This window comes from Apodemus sylvaticus, chromosome 1, assembly GCF_947179515.1.
Source record: "Apodemus sylvaticus chromosome 1, mApoSyl1.1, whole genome shotgun sequence".
Classification (NCBI taxonomy): Eukaryota; Metazoa; Chordata; class Mammalia; order Rodentia; family Muridae; genus Apodemus; species Apodemus sylvaticus.
The window spans coordinates 162,702,702-162,715,218 of NC_067472.1; the positions used below are offsets into that span (position 1 = coordinate 162,702,702).

General features: G+C 39.3%; 1 protein-coding gene across 1 annotated transcript in view; it reads right to left on the reverse strand.

Moving 5' to 3' along the window:
- Ano5 (anoctamin 5) overlaps positions 1–12,517 on the reverse strand; it is a 69,552-nt gene that overhangs the window by 28,102 nt on the left and 28,933 nt on the right. Inside the window, exons 8-9 of the mRNA XM_052189430.1 lie at positions 8,800–8,913; positions 6,447–6,559 (exon numbers count right to left, since the gene is read on the reverse strand). Of these exons, the coding sequence (XP_052045390.1) occupies positions 6,447–6,559; positions 8,800–8,913 (227 nt within the window). The remainder of the gene's footprint in view (positions 1–6,446; positions 6,560–8,799; positions 8,914–12,517) is intronic.

A 12,517-nucleotide genomic window follows, 5' to 3' on the forward strand; every position in this document is an offset into this window, starting at 1 on the left:
CACTCAGTGTGGTTTTTATACTGTCTTAGTTACGGTTTTACTGCTGTGAACAGAAACCATGACCAAGGCAACTTTTAGAAGGACAACATTAAATTGTGGTTGCCTTACAGGTTCAGCGTTTCAGTCTGTAATCATGGCAGCATCCAAGCATGCATGGTGCAGGAGGAACTGGGCTGCTATCAGAATACTGACTTTCAGGCAGCTAGGATGAGGGTCTTGAAGCCCACACCCACACTGACACACCTACTCCAACAGGGCCACACTTTAAATAGTTTCACTCCCTGGGTCAAGCATATACAAATCGTCACGTGTACCAAGTGAGACTGTTGGAGAAAACTAATTTTTCCTTTGTGAGTGATCACCAATTGAATACAGGTTTTGTGTTATGGATGAGGGCTTATTTCTACTTTCCCTCTCAATGCTTGGACTCCATCCATAGTGCAGACCCATATAGGGCCTGAACATGCTGCCATTGTCTCCGTGAGTTTATATATACATCTACCCTGCTGTGTTTAGAAACTCTCATTTCCTTGGTGTCCTCCATTGCCTCTGACTCTTAAAATCTTTGTTTCCTCTTCTTCAGAGTTCCCTGAGCCCTGAGGGGAGAGATTTGATGGAGACATCCCATTTAGGAGTGAATGTTTAAAGATACTTCACATTGTCCAGTTGTGAGTCTGTATTTCTTCTCATCTACGGTGGGAGGAAGCCTCTTAGAGGATGGCTGGGCAAGACATTGATCTATGAGTACAGTAGAATATGTTAAAAGTCATTTTATTGCTGTTCCTTCAGATTTCCCATAGGCTCATGACATAGCCAGTCTCAGGCTCTTGGCCACCTAGGCAGTGATGAGCTTGGGTTCCATTTCATGGAGTGAGTGGACCTTAATTGTAACTTTGACAATGTTTACACAGTTTTTAAATGGCTACTTTCATCTCCCTCTCAAATTTCAAGAATAATATTCCTTGCTATTAAAAATCTAAAGGCTTGTCGGTATATAGTTATTATTAAAATAGTCTCAATGTGGGAAATTGTTGAGCCATTTCCCATATGGGATCAAATGGGAATTTATTATGTTCATAAAACGAGGAAGCACATTGTCTTAGTTAGGGTCTTAATGCTGAGAAGAGACACTTTGACTAAGGCAACTCTCATAAAGACTAACATTTATTTCAGGCTGGCTTGTAGTTTCAGAGATTTATTCAATTATCATCATGGTAAGAAGCATGGCAGCATGCAGGCAGACACAGTGCTGGAGGAACTGAGAATTCTACATTTTGATCTGAAGGTAGTCAAAAGAAGACTGTTTTCTGAAGATAGCCATGGGGAAACTGTATTTTGAAGTCAGCCAGGAGGAGGCTCTATTCCACACTGGGCAGTGCCTGAGCATAGGAGACCCCAAAGCCTACCCACATGATGACACACTTCTTCCAACAAGGCTGTGCCTTCTCCAATAAGGCCACACTTTCTAATAGTGCCAGTTCCTGTGGCCAAGCATTCAAACATATGACTCTATGGTGGCCAAACCTAGTTAAACCACCATATTCCACTCCCTGGCCTCCATAGTCTAGCAGATATAATATAATGTAAAATATATGTATTCCAATTTCAGAAGTCTCCATACTCATATCAGTCTCAACAATGTTTAAAAGTCTAAAGTTTAAAGTCTCTTCTCAGATCTATGCAATCTCTTAACTGTAATCCCCTAGAAAATCAAAATTAAAAAGCAGATCACATACTTCCAAAATCACAGAATTTACATTACTATTCCAAAATGTCATGGTGAGGAAATACTGGATGAAAGAAATACCAAAAACCAGCTGGGAAAACATCAAACTTTGCATCTTAATGTCTGATGTCCAATTCCTCTCATCTTTGTTGACTGCAACAAACTTCTTTCTCTTTGCCTAGCTCCACTCCCTGTTAGCAGTTTTTCTTGGCAGGTATAACACTGCTCTGATATTTCTAATACCTTGGGGTCTCCAAGGCAACTTCAATGTCACAGTTTCTTGTTCCAGTGTCTAGGAACCACACATGATCTTCTGGGTTTGGGTCACATCTCCAGCAATGCCCTCTATAGCACTAAGCTCTGGTTGACTCTACTGCACTGCTGCTGCTGTTCTTGATAGTCCTCCTATGGCACTGGCACCTCCAATATGCTGGAGTCTTCTGCTGCAACTAGGCTCCACTTTCACCAGTAGCCTCCCATAGGTTCTCTTCATGGTGCCAAGCCTAAACTACTTTGCATGACTTGTTCAGTCCTAGCTGCCTTCATCTGCCACTGAAGCTTCACCTTCACGAATGGCCTTTCCTGGCCTCTCACAGTAGCAAGCCTCAGCTTCACTCCATGGCCCTTTCATGCCTTCAAAACTAGTAACACCTGGGTGACTCTTAAACCTTATCAAATCCAGCTACAACACGAGGCACACCTTGGCTATCTCTGGAACACAGCTTCATTGTACTTTCAGAAAACACTTCCCAGATTTCACCTCAATGATGCTGGTGCTTCTTAGTCATCATTAATTTCTTAGCTCTAGCTGACTACCATCAGCTGCCCCAGTAACCCTTTTATTTTTAACTCTAAAGCCAGAACAATGTGGCTAAAGCTGTGGAGTTCTCCTGTTTGTGGGGGCTAAGACATGCCCTTCTTTTCTATTACATCTTACTCAGAGATCGTCATGCCTTTCTCTCCTGAGTGCTGGGATTAAATATTTACTATCCTACCTGGACCTAAGCTTTTCCTTACCTGAAACTTGCTCTGTATCAGGTTGGCCTTGAATTTAGAGATCTGCTTGCCTCTATCTCCAGGGATTAAAGGTGTGTGACACCACGCCTGGCCCTAAGCTTTTCTTTAATTCTTTTTCACAAGATCATTACAAGCATGACCACAATGCCTCAAGATCTTGATCACATGATGCCCTCCATTTCTGGACTGTATAGTTCATTCCAGATGTAGTCAAGTGACAACTGAGATTAACCATGACAATCCACCCCTTATCAATTTGACACACAATTATATCTCCTTACCTCCAAATGAAAGCAATAAGAAGATTATTAATGCTAATAAACCTAGTATGATATAGCTATCCCTTGTTCAACTGCAAATGCATGAACAATAAGGTTAGCTAAGTGAGATCTTGCCAACGGTCGCCATTCCCTTAATCTGTTTAGCTCCTTAACACAGAACTTAGCTCCATTCTACTTCCTAGTGCCCCTTTAATCTTTGAAGCATGCATTTTGCATTTTTCTTTCTCATTTTGCTACATCTGATCAAAATGCTCTTTACAAGAGTAAACCACAGGACAAAAATCTATGCTAGGATGTTTTGATACTTTCTCAATGCAATTAATCTAAATCCCTTCAATTTACCCCTAGGGTAGACTCTTCAGACAAAGGTAAAAAAGAAGCCATGTTCTTCAAAGTATCACAAGAACAATCTCTAGACAATGTAATAAACCTCTTCTCCTCTGAAACCCTTTGAGCCAGGCTCCCACAACTCAAATTTCCCTCAGCACCAATGTCTTCCATATTCCTATTAGGATGGTCCATTAAGTCCCACTTAAAGCATTCCACTTCTTTCCAAATCCAACCCCAAATCCACATTCCTCCATACAAAAACATGGTCATGCCTATCACAGAAATACCCAACTCTGTCTTAAGATTTTATTGCTGTTCAAGACACACCATGACCAAGACAATTCTAATATAGGCAAATATTTAATTGGAGCTGCCTTAAAGTTTGAGTAATTTATTCTAATATCTTTTTTATTGGAAGCTTGGCAGTATGGAGACAGACATGGTGCTAGAGGAACTGAAGGTTCTACATCTTTTTTTTTTTAATCTATTTTTTTTACACTCCAGATTTTATCCCCCTCCCAGTCCATGCTCTGACTGTTCCCCATCCCATACTTCCTCCCACCTCCTTTCTCCAAAAGAGTGTCCCTACTCTCTCATCTCCTACCACACCAGACCTCTAAACACACTGGGGCCTCTAGTCTCTTGAGGGTTAGGTTCATCTTCTCTGACTGAACCCAGACCCAGCAGTTCTCTACAGTATATATGTTGGGGGGGGGGGAGCATTCTACGTCTTGATCTGAAGGCAGCTAGGAGAAAACAGTATTTTGCAGGCAGCCAGGATACGTCTTTCTTATGCACTGGGTAGAACCTGAGCATAGACCTCAAAGCCTACCTACATAGTGACAAACATCCTCCAACAAGGCTATACCTCCTCCAATAAGTCTATTCCTCCTGATAATGCCACTCCATATATTCATGTATTCAAACACATAAATCTATAGAGGCCAAACCTATTCAAGTAACTGTATATACAAGGTATCTTTACTAAACTTTGGACTTGATGAATAAACTTAAAAATATAGGCTAACAACTAAACGTTCATGCATGTGCAACTTCTATACTAAGTCCTAATACTAGGTGACATAATGGCCCTCATCTTGCTTTTTATCTGTTTGTTGTTGTTGTTCTTTGAGAATTTCATACAATGTATATATGCATTCTGATTATTATCATCCTCCTATGTAATCTTCATCTTAACTTTACCCCTACCCCAGTTTACTTCCCACATTCATGACTTCATTTTTGTTTTCTGAGACTTTTATTAGCCCAGTTTCTAATTATGTGTGTTTATGTATCTATACATGTACACAACAGTATAATGCTCATGGAGACCAGAAGAAGGTACAGGACACCCTCAGCTGAAGTTATAGGTGATTTTTTCCTGTACCCAATCAATCATGAGTGCTAGAAACTAAACTTGTGTCCTCGGAAAAAGCAGCAGGTGCTCTTAACTGCTGAACACAGTTTCTGATGTCATTTTGACACAGGATCTCACAAAGTTTCTATATGACTATATGACTTATTTATACAATGCCAGTTTTTAGATGTTAATTGTTCTCTGTCTTTATATTACCAGCAAGGTTGCTTTGAATATTCAAATGATGATGTCTCTATGGACAGATGGTTAATTTTTCCTGGTTAAACACTAATGGGCAGAACTGCTGGATCAATAAAAAAGAATGCATTTGATGCTAGAGAGATGGCTCAGTGGTTAAGAGCACTGACTGCTCTTCTGAAGGTCTTGAGTTCAAATCCCAGCAACCACATGGTGACTCACAACCATCCATAATGAGATCTGACACTCTTCTGGAGTGATTGAAGACAGGTACAGAGTATCTACATATAATAAATAAATAAATAAATAAATAAATAAATAAATAATGCATTTGATGTCATAAGAAACTAACAATATACTGGGCCATGCATTCCCACCAATGGTGTTTGAGATTTGAAGTGGCTGTCTGCCCTAAGATGGTTTCTTGTGTGGCGTTTGATTTTGCATTGGCCAGTAAAAGTGTGATGCCACCTCAATGACATTGTGTTTCTATTCCTCTGTGGATAACTATGAATAGGTTCCTCATGTGCTGCTGTCATCCATAAGCCTAACTCTCTGGTGAAGTACCTTTTATACACTTTTGTCAATTTCTCCATTACCACATGAGTCCCTCCTATAGTCTAGATGAAAGTCTTTCATTGATATGTTTACTGCACATAGTTTTTGTTGTGGTGTACTATGTCTTTAATAAAATGCACTCCTTATTGTGTGTGTTGTGTCTGACTTGAGAATTGCACTCTGACATTTATTCCACTTATCCATCTAAATTTATAGTTTTGCACAAGATAGGGTCCAGATACACATCTTGCACATGATCATCTACTTGTGCCAGCTCCATTTACTCACACAGATACCTTTTCCCACATGGGTTTCTCAGCTGAAAATCAAGTCACTGTTTGTTATACATAAGGCTATTTATGAGCACTTTTTAATTATAATATTCTTTTGGAAACAATTTCAAATACACAAAAATTATAAGAATAATTTAAAAATATCCACATATACCCTTTGAGTCTATTATTTACTGCATATTGATTGCATGTGTGTGTGTGTGTGTTGAAATTGAGATTATAGCACCAAGAACTTTATAGATCTCTTGAGATCAACACACCAACATTCACAAGTCAGTTTCTCCTGTACTCTAAGTTCTTCTGGTCTGGAAGTAAAACGAAATTAGTATGTGTACTTAAACTAAAATGTAAAGCAATCACATTGAATTTTTAAAGAAAAGGAAAGCATCATTTCCATGTTCAAGATGACCTGCACAGCATTTCTGTGCCATGACTAAGTGTACAAGAAAAGAATTAGGCTATCCAAACTATCTAAGTGCTAGGCCCTAACACTTAGTGGCTATGCTGCAACATTCCTCTCATAGGTCATGGCAACAATTATCTGCTTCCAAATGAACAAATAACAGTAAAGAGAGAGGCTGTGGAACAGTCAGTAACAAGGGCAGTGAACACAGTAGCCTGCTGTAGACCTGCGAACAAAGACCATATGATTGGCTTTTAAGGGTTACAGTGCTGAATGAACTTACCGAATCAAATGAAAAGGTTGCTCTTTGTAAAAGTAGGAAAACCGAGCCCAGTTCTTGCAAAGGATGTACCTTTCATTCATGCGAGCAGTTTTTGATGGCTTCCAATACTGGCCCTGCTCACAATTAGGAGAGGGTAAGAGGAGAAAGCAAGAGTCACCAATGATTAAGGGGGTAGGAGAGCTCTCTGGACAGGTGATCAATGGGCAAAGCTCATATCATCATTTACTGATAGTTTTCTGATTCATTTTCCATTCACGCAAAATCATTTCCTATAGTTATCAAAACCACACTCCGGGTGATTTATTAAGCTTGGTCTAGGAAGCAAAGTGCCACTTACAGAAGTAACTATTTAACCTATTAAAAATTATGTGCACATGAAAACTGCTGAGGCAATATGGTGTGAGTATTTAGCTTCAAGTTTAATGCAAGTGACAATTATAAAGTGTGATATCTTATGTTGTACTAATTAAAGCCTTTTGTTGTTCTGTAGGCAACATGACTGTTGTTTGAGAAATAAAACATTAGAGTAACATTTGGGGATGACATAAAACACCGCTCTAAAAAACACACAAAAGAAAATTCACCACTTTAAAAGTTTCACTCAAAACACATGTCCAGCTGCCTCTAAAGACAACTTCTGGCTGCTCATTCCAATTAATAGTGAAGGCTGTGCTAAAAGGCTGGAGGTCCAGGTGAAAATACTCAGGGACCAGGGCAGGAGTTGGACTTATAACAGGGCAATGGGTTAAGAGAATCAGTGTCCTACAGATGAATAAAAGAACAAAAATCCTCAGTCTTCAAAATATCACTTCTATAAAGTGTAAAAAAAAAAGACAAAAATCACCTTTGTAATGAAAGATTGGCCAAGAATGCCTAGCAAAATGTATACTAACCTAACCAGATCTTTCTATGTTATCAGCCTACCGATTAGTATCTTGAATCTGTAATCTCACATGGTTCTTCTACCAAGGATGAAGACTATGGACATCTTGGGTGTGGAGGTATTAGAGGAGGGTAGGCAGCTTCTCCACCCTTCCATTAAAGGGTCATATGCCAGTTGAAAGGGGGAAATTCTTATATGAAATTGGTACTATAACCTACAGCAAACAGGTCACAGTCATCCTTGTGGATCCATCTTAAAGTTATATCTCACAGTATTGATTGGTTCGTTGCAGTTTAAGTCATGTGAAATTTGGCCCCAGGCTTTTAAAAATCACTTCTAATTCTAGAGGTAGAAAGGGTGGGGACTCAGATGAGAGGAGAGGTTGGAAGGATCTCAGAGGACTTTGGGGGTAGGGAAACCATAGTCAGAATATAGTGTACAAAATCTATTTTCAATAAATGAAAAAAATAGACAAAATATCACTTCAGCAGTGTAAGCGTTAAATCAGCACTCAAAATAGAGAAAAACATTTCCAATTTTTTTTTAAATGGAAATAGTTGTTTCTTCTCTGCACCGAGGGATGCATTTCTTGCAGGAAACACATCATATACAAGTTTTTTACAGGTAAGACAGAGTGCTATTGAAACACAAGCAATGAGATCCAAAAGATGGTTTCAATGCAGTGAATAGACATCCCCACCTACATTTCTATCAGTGAGCCACAGGGATGCTGAATGCAATTAACCATTGAAATGCAGACATTCCTCTGGAAACCCCCAGGTTTTCCTGCTATTTTTACGTTTGAGTAACTGGACTCAACATAGAAATGGTCACTTCTTTGAGAAACACATCGGGCTCCATGATTTTCTGCAGTGAATTATTGATCCCAAAGAAAATATCTTTGGAATTTTGGTTGTTGGTGAAAATACTTCTAATGACTGACATCCTCAGCACCCAATACATCTATACATCTGCCTCGTTTCTAGGGAATCCATATCCTCTGAGCTTAGATTCATTGTTGTGTGAAAATAATACCCTGCAAAATGCTTTCCACGTGATTTAAAGAAGTTACAGATTTGGTGGACAAATGAGTGCATTTACTCTTTAAAAAATTCACAATCTATAAGAAAAGACATGATAGATATTTCTGAGTAATATGCCACCCAGTTTTTAAAATATAGCTACTATTTCCAAAATGGACCATAAAGAAAATAGTATATTCAAATATAAATGGCTGTTAAAAAGACTCCATTTGAAATGTCAACATGAAGAGTCCTTGACTGCACCTTAGCCTTGCTGGTGCAATTCTCAATCTGGAAGCAGGGAATCTAGAAAGTTTCCCATTACAAAGGAGAATTAAGTAATTCATAAGAAAACGGAAAGAACCTGGATAATTATTCTCTGCCCCCAGGAAGGCACTCTCTGTGAGTAAGGAAATGTGCTCTCTATTATGAGGTCTTTGATACTCACATCATGGAGTGGGTAGGCAGATAAGTAAGTGTTTGAGTTCAGCAGTCTTTCAATCCCAATCTTTTTCTTCCCCTCTTCTACTCCAAAAGGGCATCGTGACAGAATATAGTAAACCTGCAAGGTAAGTATGCAAGGATCTCAGTGCATTAACTCTATGAGGTTAAGAACACATGAACTCATTACACTAAATCTTCAAGCTAAGTATAGAGAGACCTCAGCACCTTGTGGAATTTCATGCTTTTCCACATTTTGAAAACCAAAAGAGAAGAGTATCTATTCTGAATGGATATGGGTTCTGACGACTGGAGAATTCTTGTATTTTTGGATTGTGAAAAGATATAGGATGAAGAGTTGTATAGAATTAGCTTTTTTTTTTTTTTCATTTGCAGGTTGCTGGAGGCCACAGGTGGATGAAATATCATTTATTTTTCTTCTTTTGTCTCAAATTTCTTTGAGAATCCTGTGTGCCATGACTATTTACTAGAACCAGCATGTATTAGTCAGGGTTCTCTAGAGTCACAGAACATATGGGAAGTCTCTATATAGTTAGGGAATTTGTTGATGGCTTACAGCCTGTAGTCCAACTCCCCAACAATGGTCAGCAGCAGCTGTGAGTAGAACTCCAAGGATCTAGCATGCTCAGTCTCATGAGGCAAGCAGGCAAGAAAGAGTGAGTCTTCCTTCTTCCAATGTCCTTATATAGGTCTCCAGCAGAGGGTGTAGCCTAGATTAAAGGGTGTAGGTTTCCAGCAGAGTTTTTGACCCAGATGTAAGGCCTGTGCCACTGCGCCTTTAATCCCAGATGATCTTGGAGGTCTCCTTAATCTTTTGGAATTCATAGCCTCTATGCTTCAAGATCTCCATGCCAAGATCCAGGTCAGAAACTTATATCTCTGAGCCTCCAGATTAGGATCATCGGTGAGCCTTCCAATTCTTGATTGTAGTTCATTCCAGATATAGTCAAGTTGACAACCAGGAATAGCCACTACACACCATTTCAAGTACCATCATTCATAGTTCATTTAGAGAAACTGGGGACCAAATTGATATTTGGCCAGTCACTCTGGTGATATATATGCCCTTTGCTTCACATTAACTTGTTAAATTTATTAACTTAAGTTGGTTGTTTACCTTCTATCACTTCCTGGTCACCTCTATTCATTTCCTCTTGTGTTTCCTGTGATAGTACTTTTTAATCAATCTATTCTGCTTTGCCCTCCAACAGATTGTCAGAATCTCTACTTTTCCAGCTTGCTGAATTTGATCCTCCTGTCACTGTGATAGATACACTGTCCAGCCATCTTCTCTCATATTTCATCTCTTGAGGACTCATTTGCTATGGTGGCTATTGTCTATTGTTATCATTGGGTGATATTGAATTGTAATCCTCTACTCTGGCCATCTGTCTTAAGGGCACATAATAGTTAGCCTTACTAACATAACTTCATGATTATGAATAAATAATAAAAATTATTTCATACAACTTGAATTATTACCTTAGGAAACAGTCACCAAGGTAAGAACTCTGCCCCAGGCATTCACAAAGTAGAAAATCTAATCAACATATATTGAGATATGTAGTATGACAGTAGCAAGTTATACATAATATTGTCAAAGCAATCTGGACTTGGCTAAGAATGAATTTATTTAGAAAGATTATTGTGAAGGGCAGGCAGCCAGTACAACGGGAAAGGAACCTAGACAGATCTGGACCCATTGGGAAAGGCAGAGAGGGCTGTTTTATTGTAGGGAGAGGAAGGAAATGTCCATAGAGTTTCTATGCTAATGAGGGGCTACCACTTATGCTTCTGTTCACTGGGAATTAGGGTAATCTATAGTCAGATTCCTGTGAGGGGCAGAAAAGCACAATTGGGTGGGTAGAGTTAATCATAGAAGGTTTTGTTCTGATGGATGAAATAGTTCTGCTAACCATTTGTGAGTTAAACCAGGAATGTGTAAGGAGCATACTGGCCTGTCCCTATAAAGTCACAAGTAAGAAAAATGAGTGTGCGCACACAGGTCCAAGAGAAGAGAACCTTCTCTGATGGAATAATGAAATTCATTGTCATATTTATCTGTTCTGGGCACATTTGAACACTTACAAATTTCATCTCCTTTGAGAGGAACAGAAGTATAACCAAAATCCAAGTTAGCCTCTTGTTGTATGCTGGGGTGTTCAATAATTTTGGCCCCACCTCTGATAAGTGTAGGAAGCTGTCAATGGACAAATTGAGCTGAGCAGCTCAAGGGCTGGGTGGTACTATGGCTATCACTTAAGATGGTGCTAGAGCATAAGCCATTGGTGTTCTGTTCAGGAAAATTTCCCCTGTGTCCATGTGTTTCAGCTCTTCCCCACTTGCTCCTCTATAAGTTTCAGTGTATCAGATTTTATGTGGAGAACCTTGATGCACCTGGGCTTGAGCTTTGTTCAAGGAGATAAGAATGGGTCAATTTGCATTTTTCTGCATGCTGACCTCCAGTTGAACCAGCACCCTTTGTTAAAAATGCTGTCTTTTTTCCACTGGATGTTTTTAGCTCTTTTGTCAAAGATCAAGTGACCATAGGTGTGTTGGCTTATTTCTGGGTCTTCAATCCTATTCAATTGATCTTCCTGCCTGTCTGTGTAGCAATACCATGCAATTTTGTTTGGTTTTTTTTTTCACTATTGCTCTGTAATAGAGCTTGAGGTCAGGGATAGTGATTCCCTTAGAAGTTATTTTATTGTTGAGAATAGTTTTTGCTATCCTGGGTGTTTTTGTTATTCCAAATAAATTTTGAAATTGCTCTTTCTAAATCTATTAAGAATTGATTTGGAATTTTGATGGGGATTGCACTGAATCTGTAGATTGCTTTCAGCAAAATGGCCATTTTTACTATATTAATCCTGCCAAAGGCTTATGCTCTAAGACCAAGAATCAACAAATGGGACCTCATAAAATTGCAAAGCTTCTGTAAGGCAAAGGACACTGTCAATAGTACAAAATGACAACCAACAGATTGGGAAAAGATCTTAATCAATTCTACATCCGATAGAGGAATAATATCCAATATATACAAAGAACTCAAGAAGTTAGACTCCAAAGAATCAAATAACCCTATTAAAAATGGGGTACAGAGCTAAAAACATCTCAACTGAAAGAATATCGAATGGCTGAGAAGCACCTAAAGAAATGTTCAACATCCTTAGTCATCAGGGAAATGCAAATCAAAACAACTCTGATATTCCACCTCATACCAGTCAGAATGGCTAAGATCAAAAACTCAGGTGACAGCAGATGCTGGCGAGGATGTGCCGAAAGAGGAACACTCCTCCTTTGTTGGTGAGATTGGAATCTTGTACAAGCACTCTGGAAATCAATTAGTGGTTCTTTAGAAAATTGGACATAGCACTACCAGAGGACCCAGCTATACTACTCCTGAGCATATACCCAGAAGATGCTCTAACATGTAATAAGGACCCATGCTCCACTATGTTCATAGCAGCATTATTATAACAGCCAGAAGCTGGAAAGAACCCAGATGTCCTTCAACAGCAGAATGGACACAGAAAATGTGGTAAATTTACACAATGGAGTACTACTCAGCTATTAAAAATGATGAGGAAGAGTGGCCCCTTGTTCTGGAAAGACTCAATGAAGCAGTATTCAGCAAAACCAGAACGGGGAAGTGGGAAGGGGTGGGTGGGAGGACAGGGGGAGAGAAGGGGGCTTACGGGACT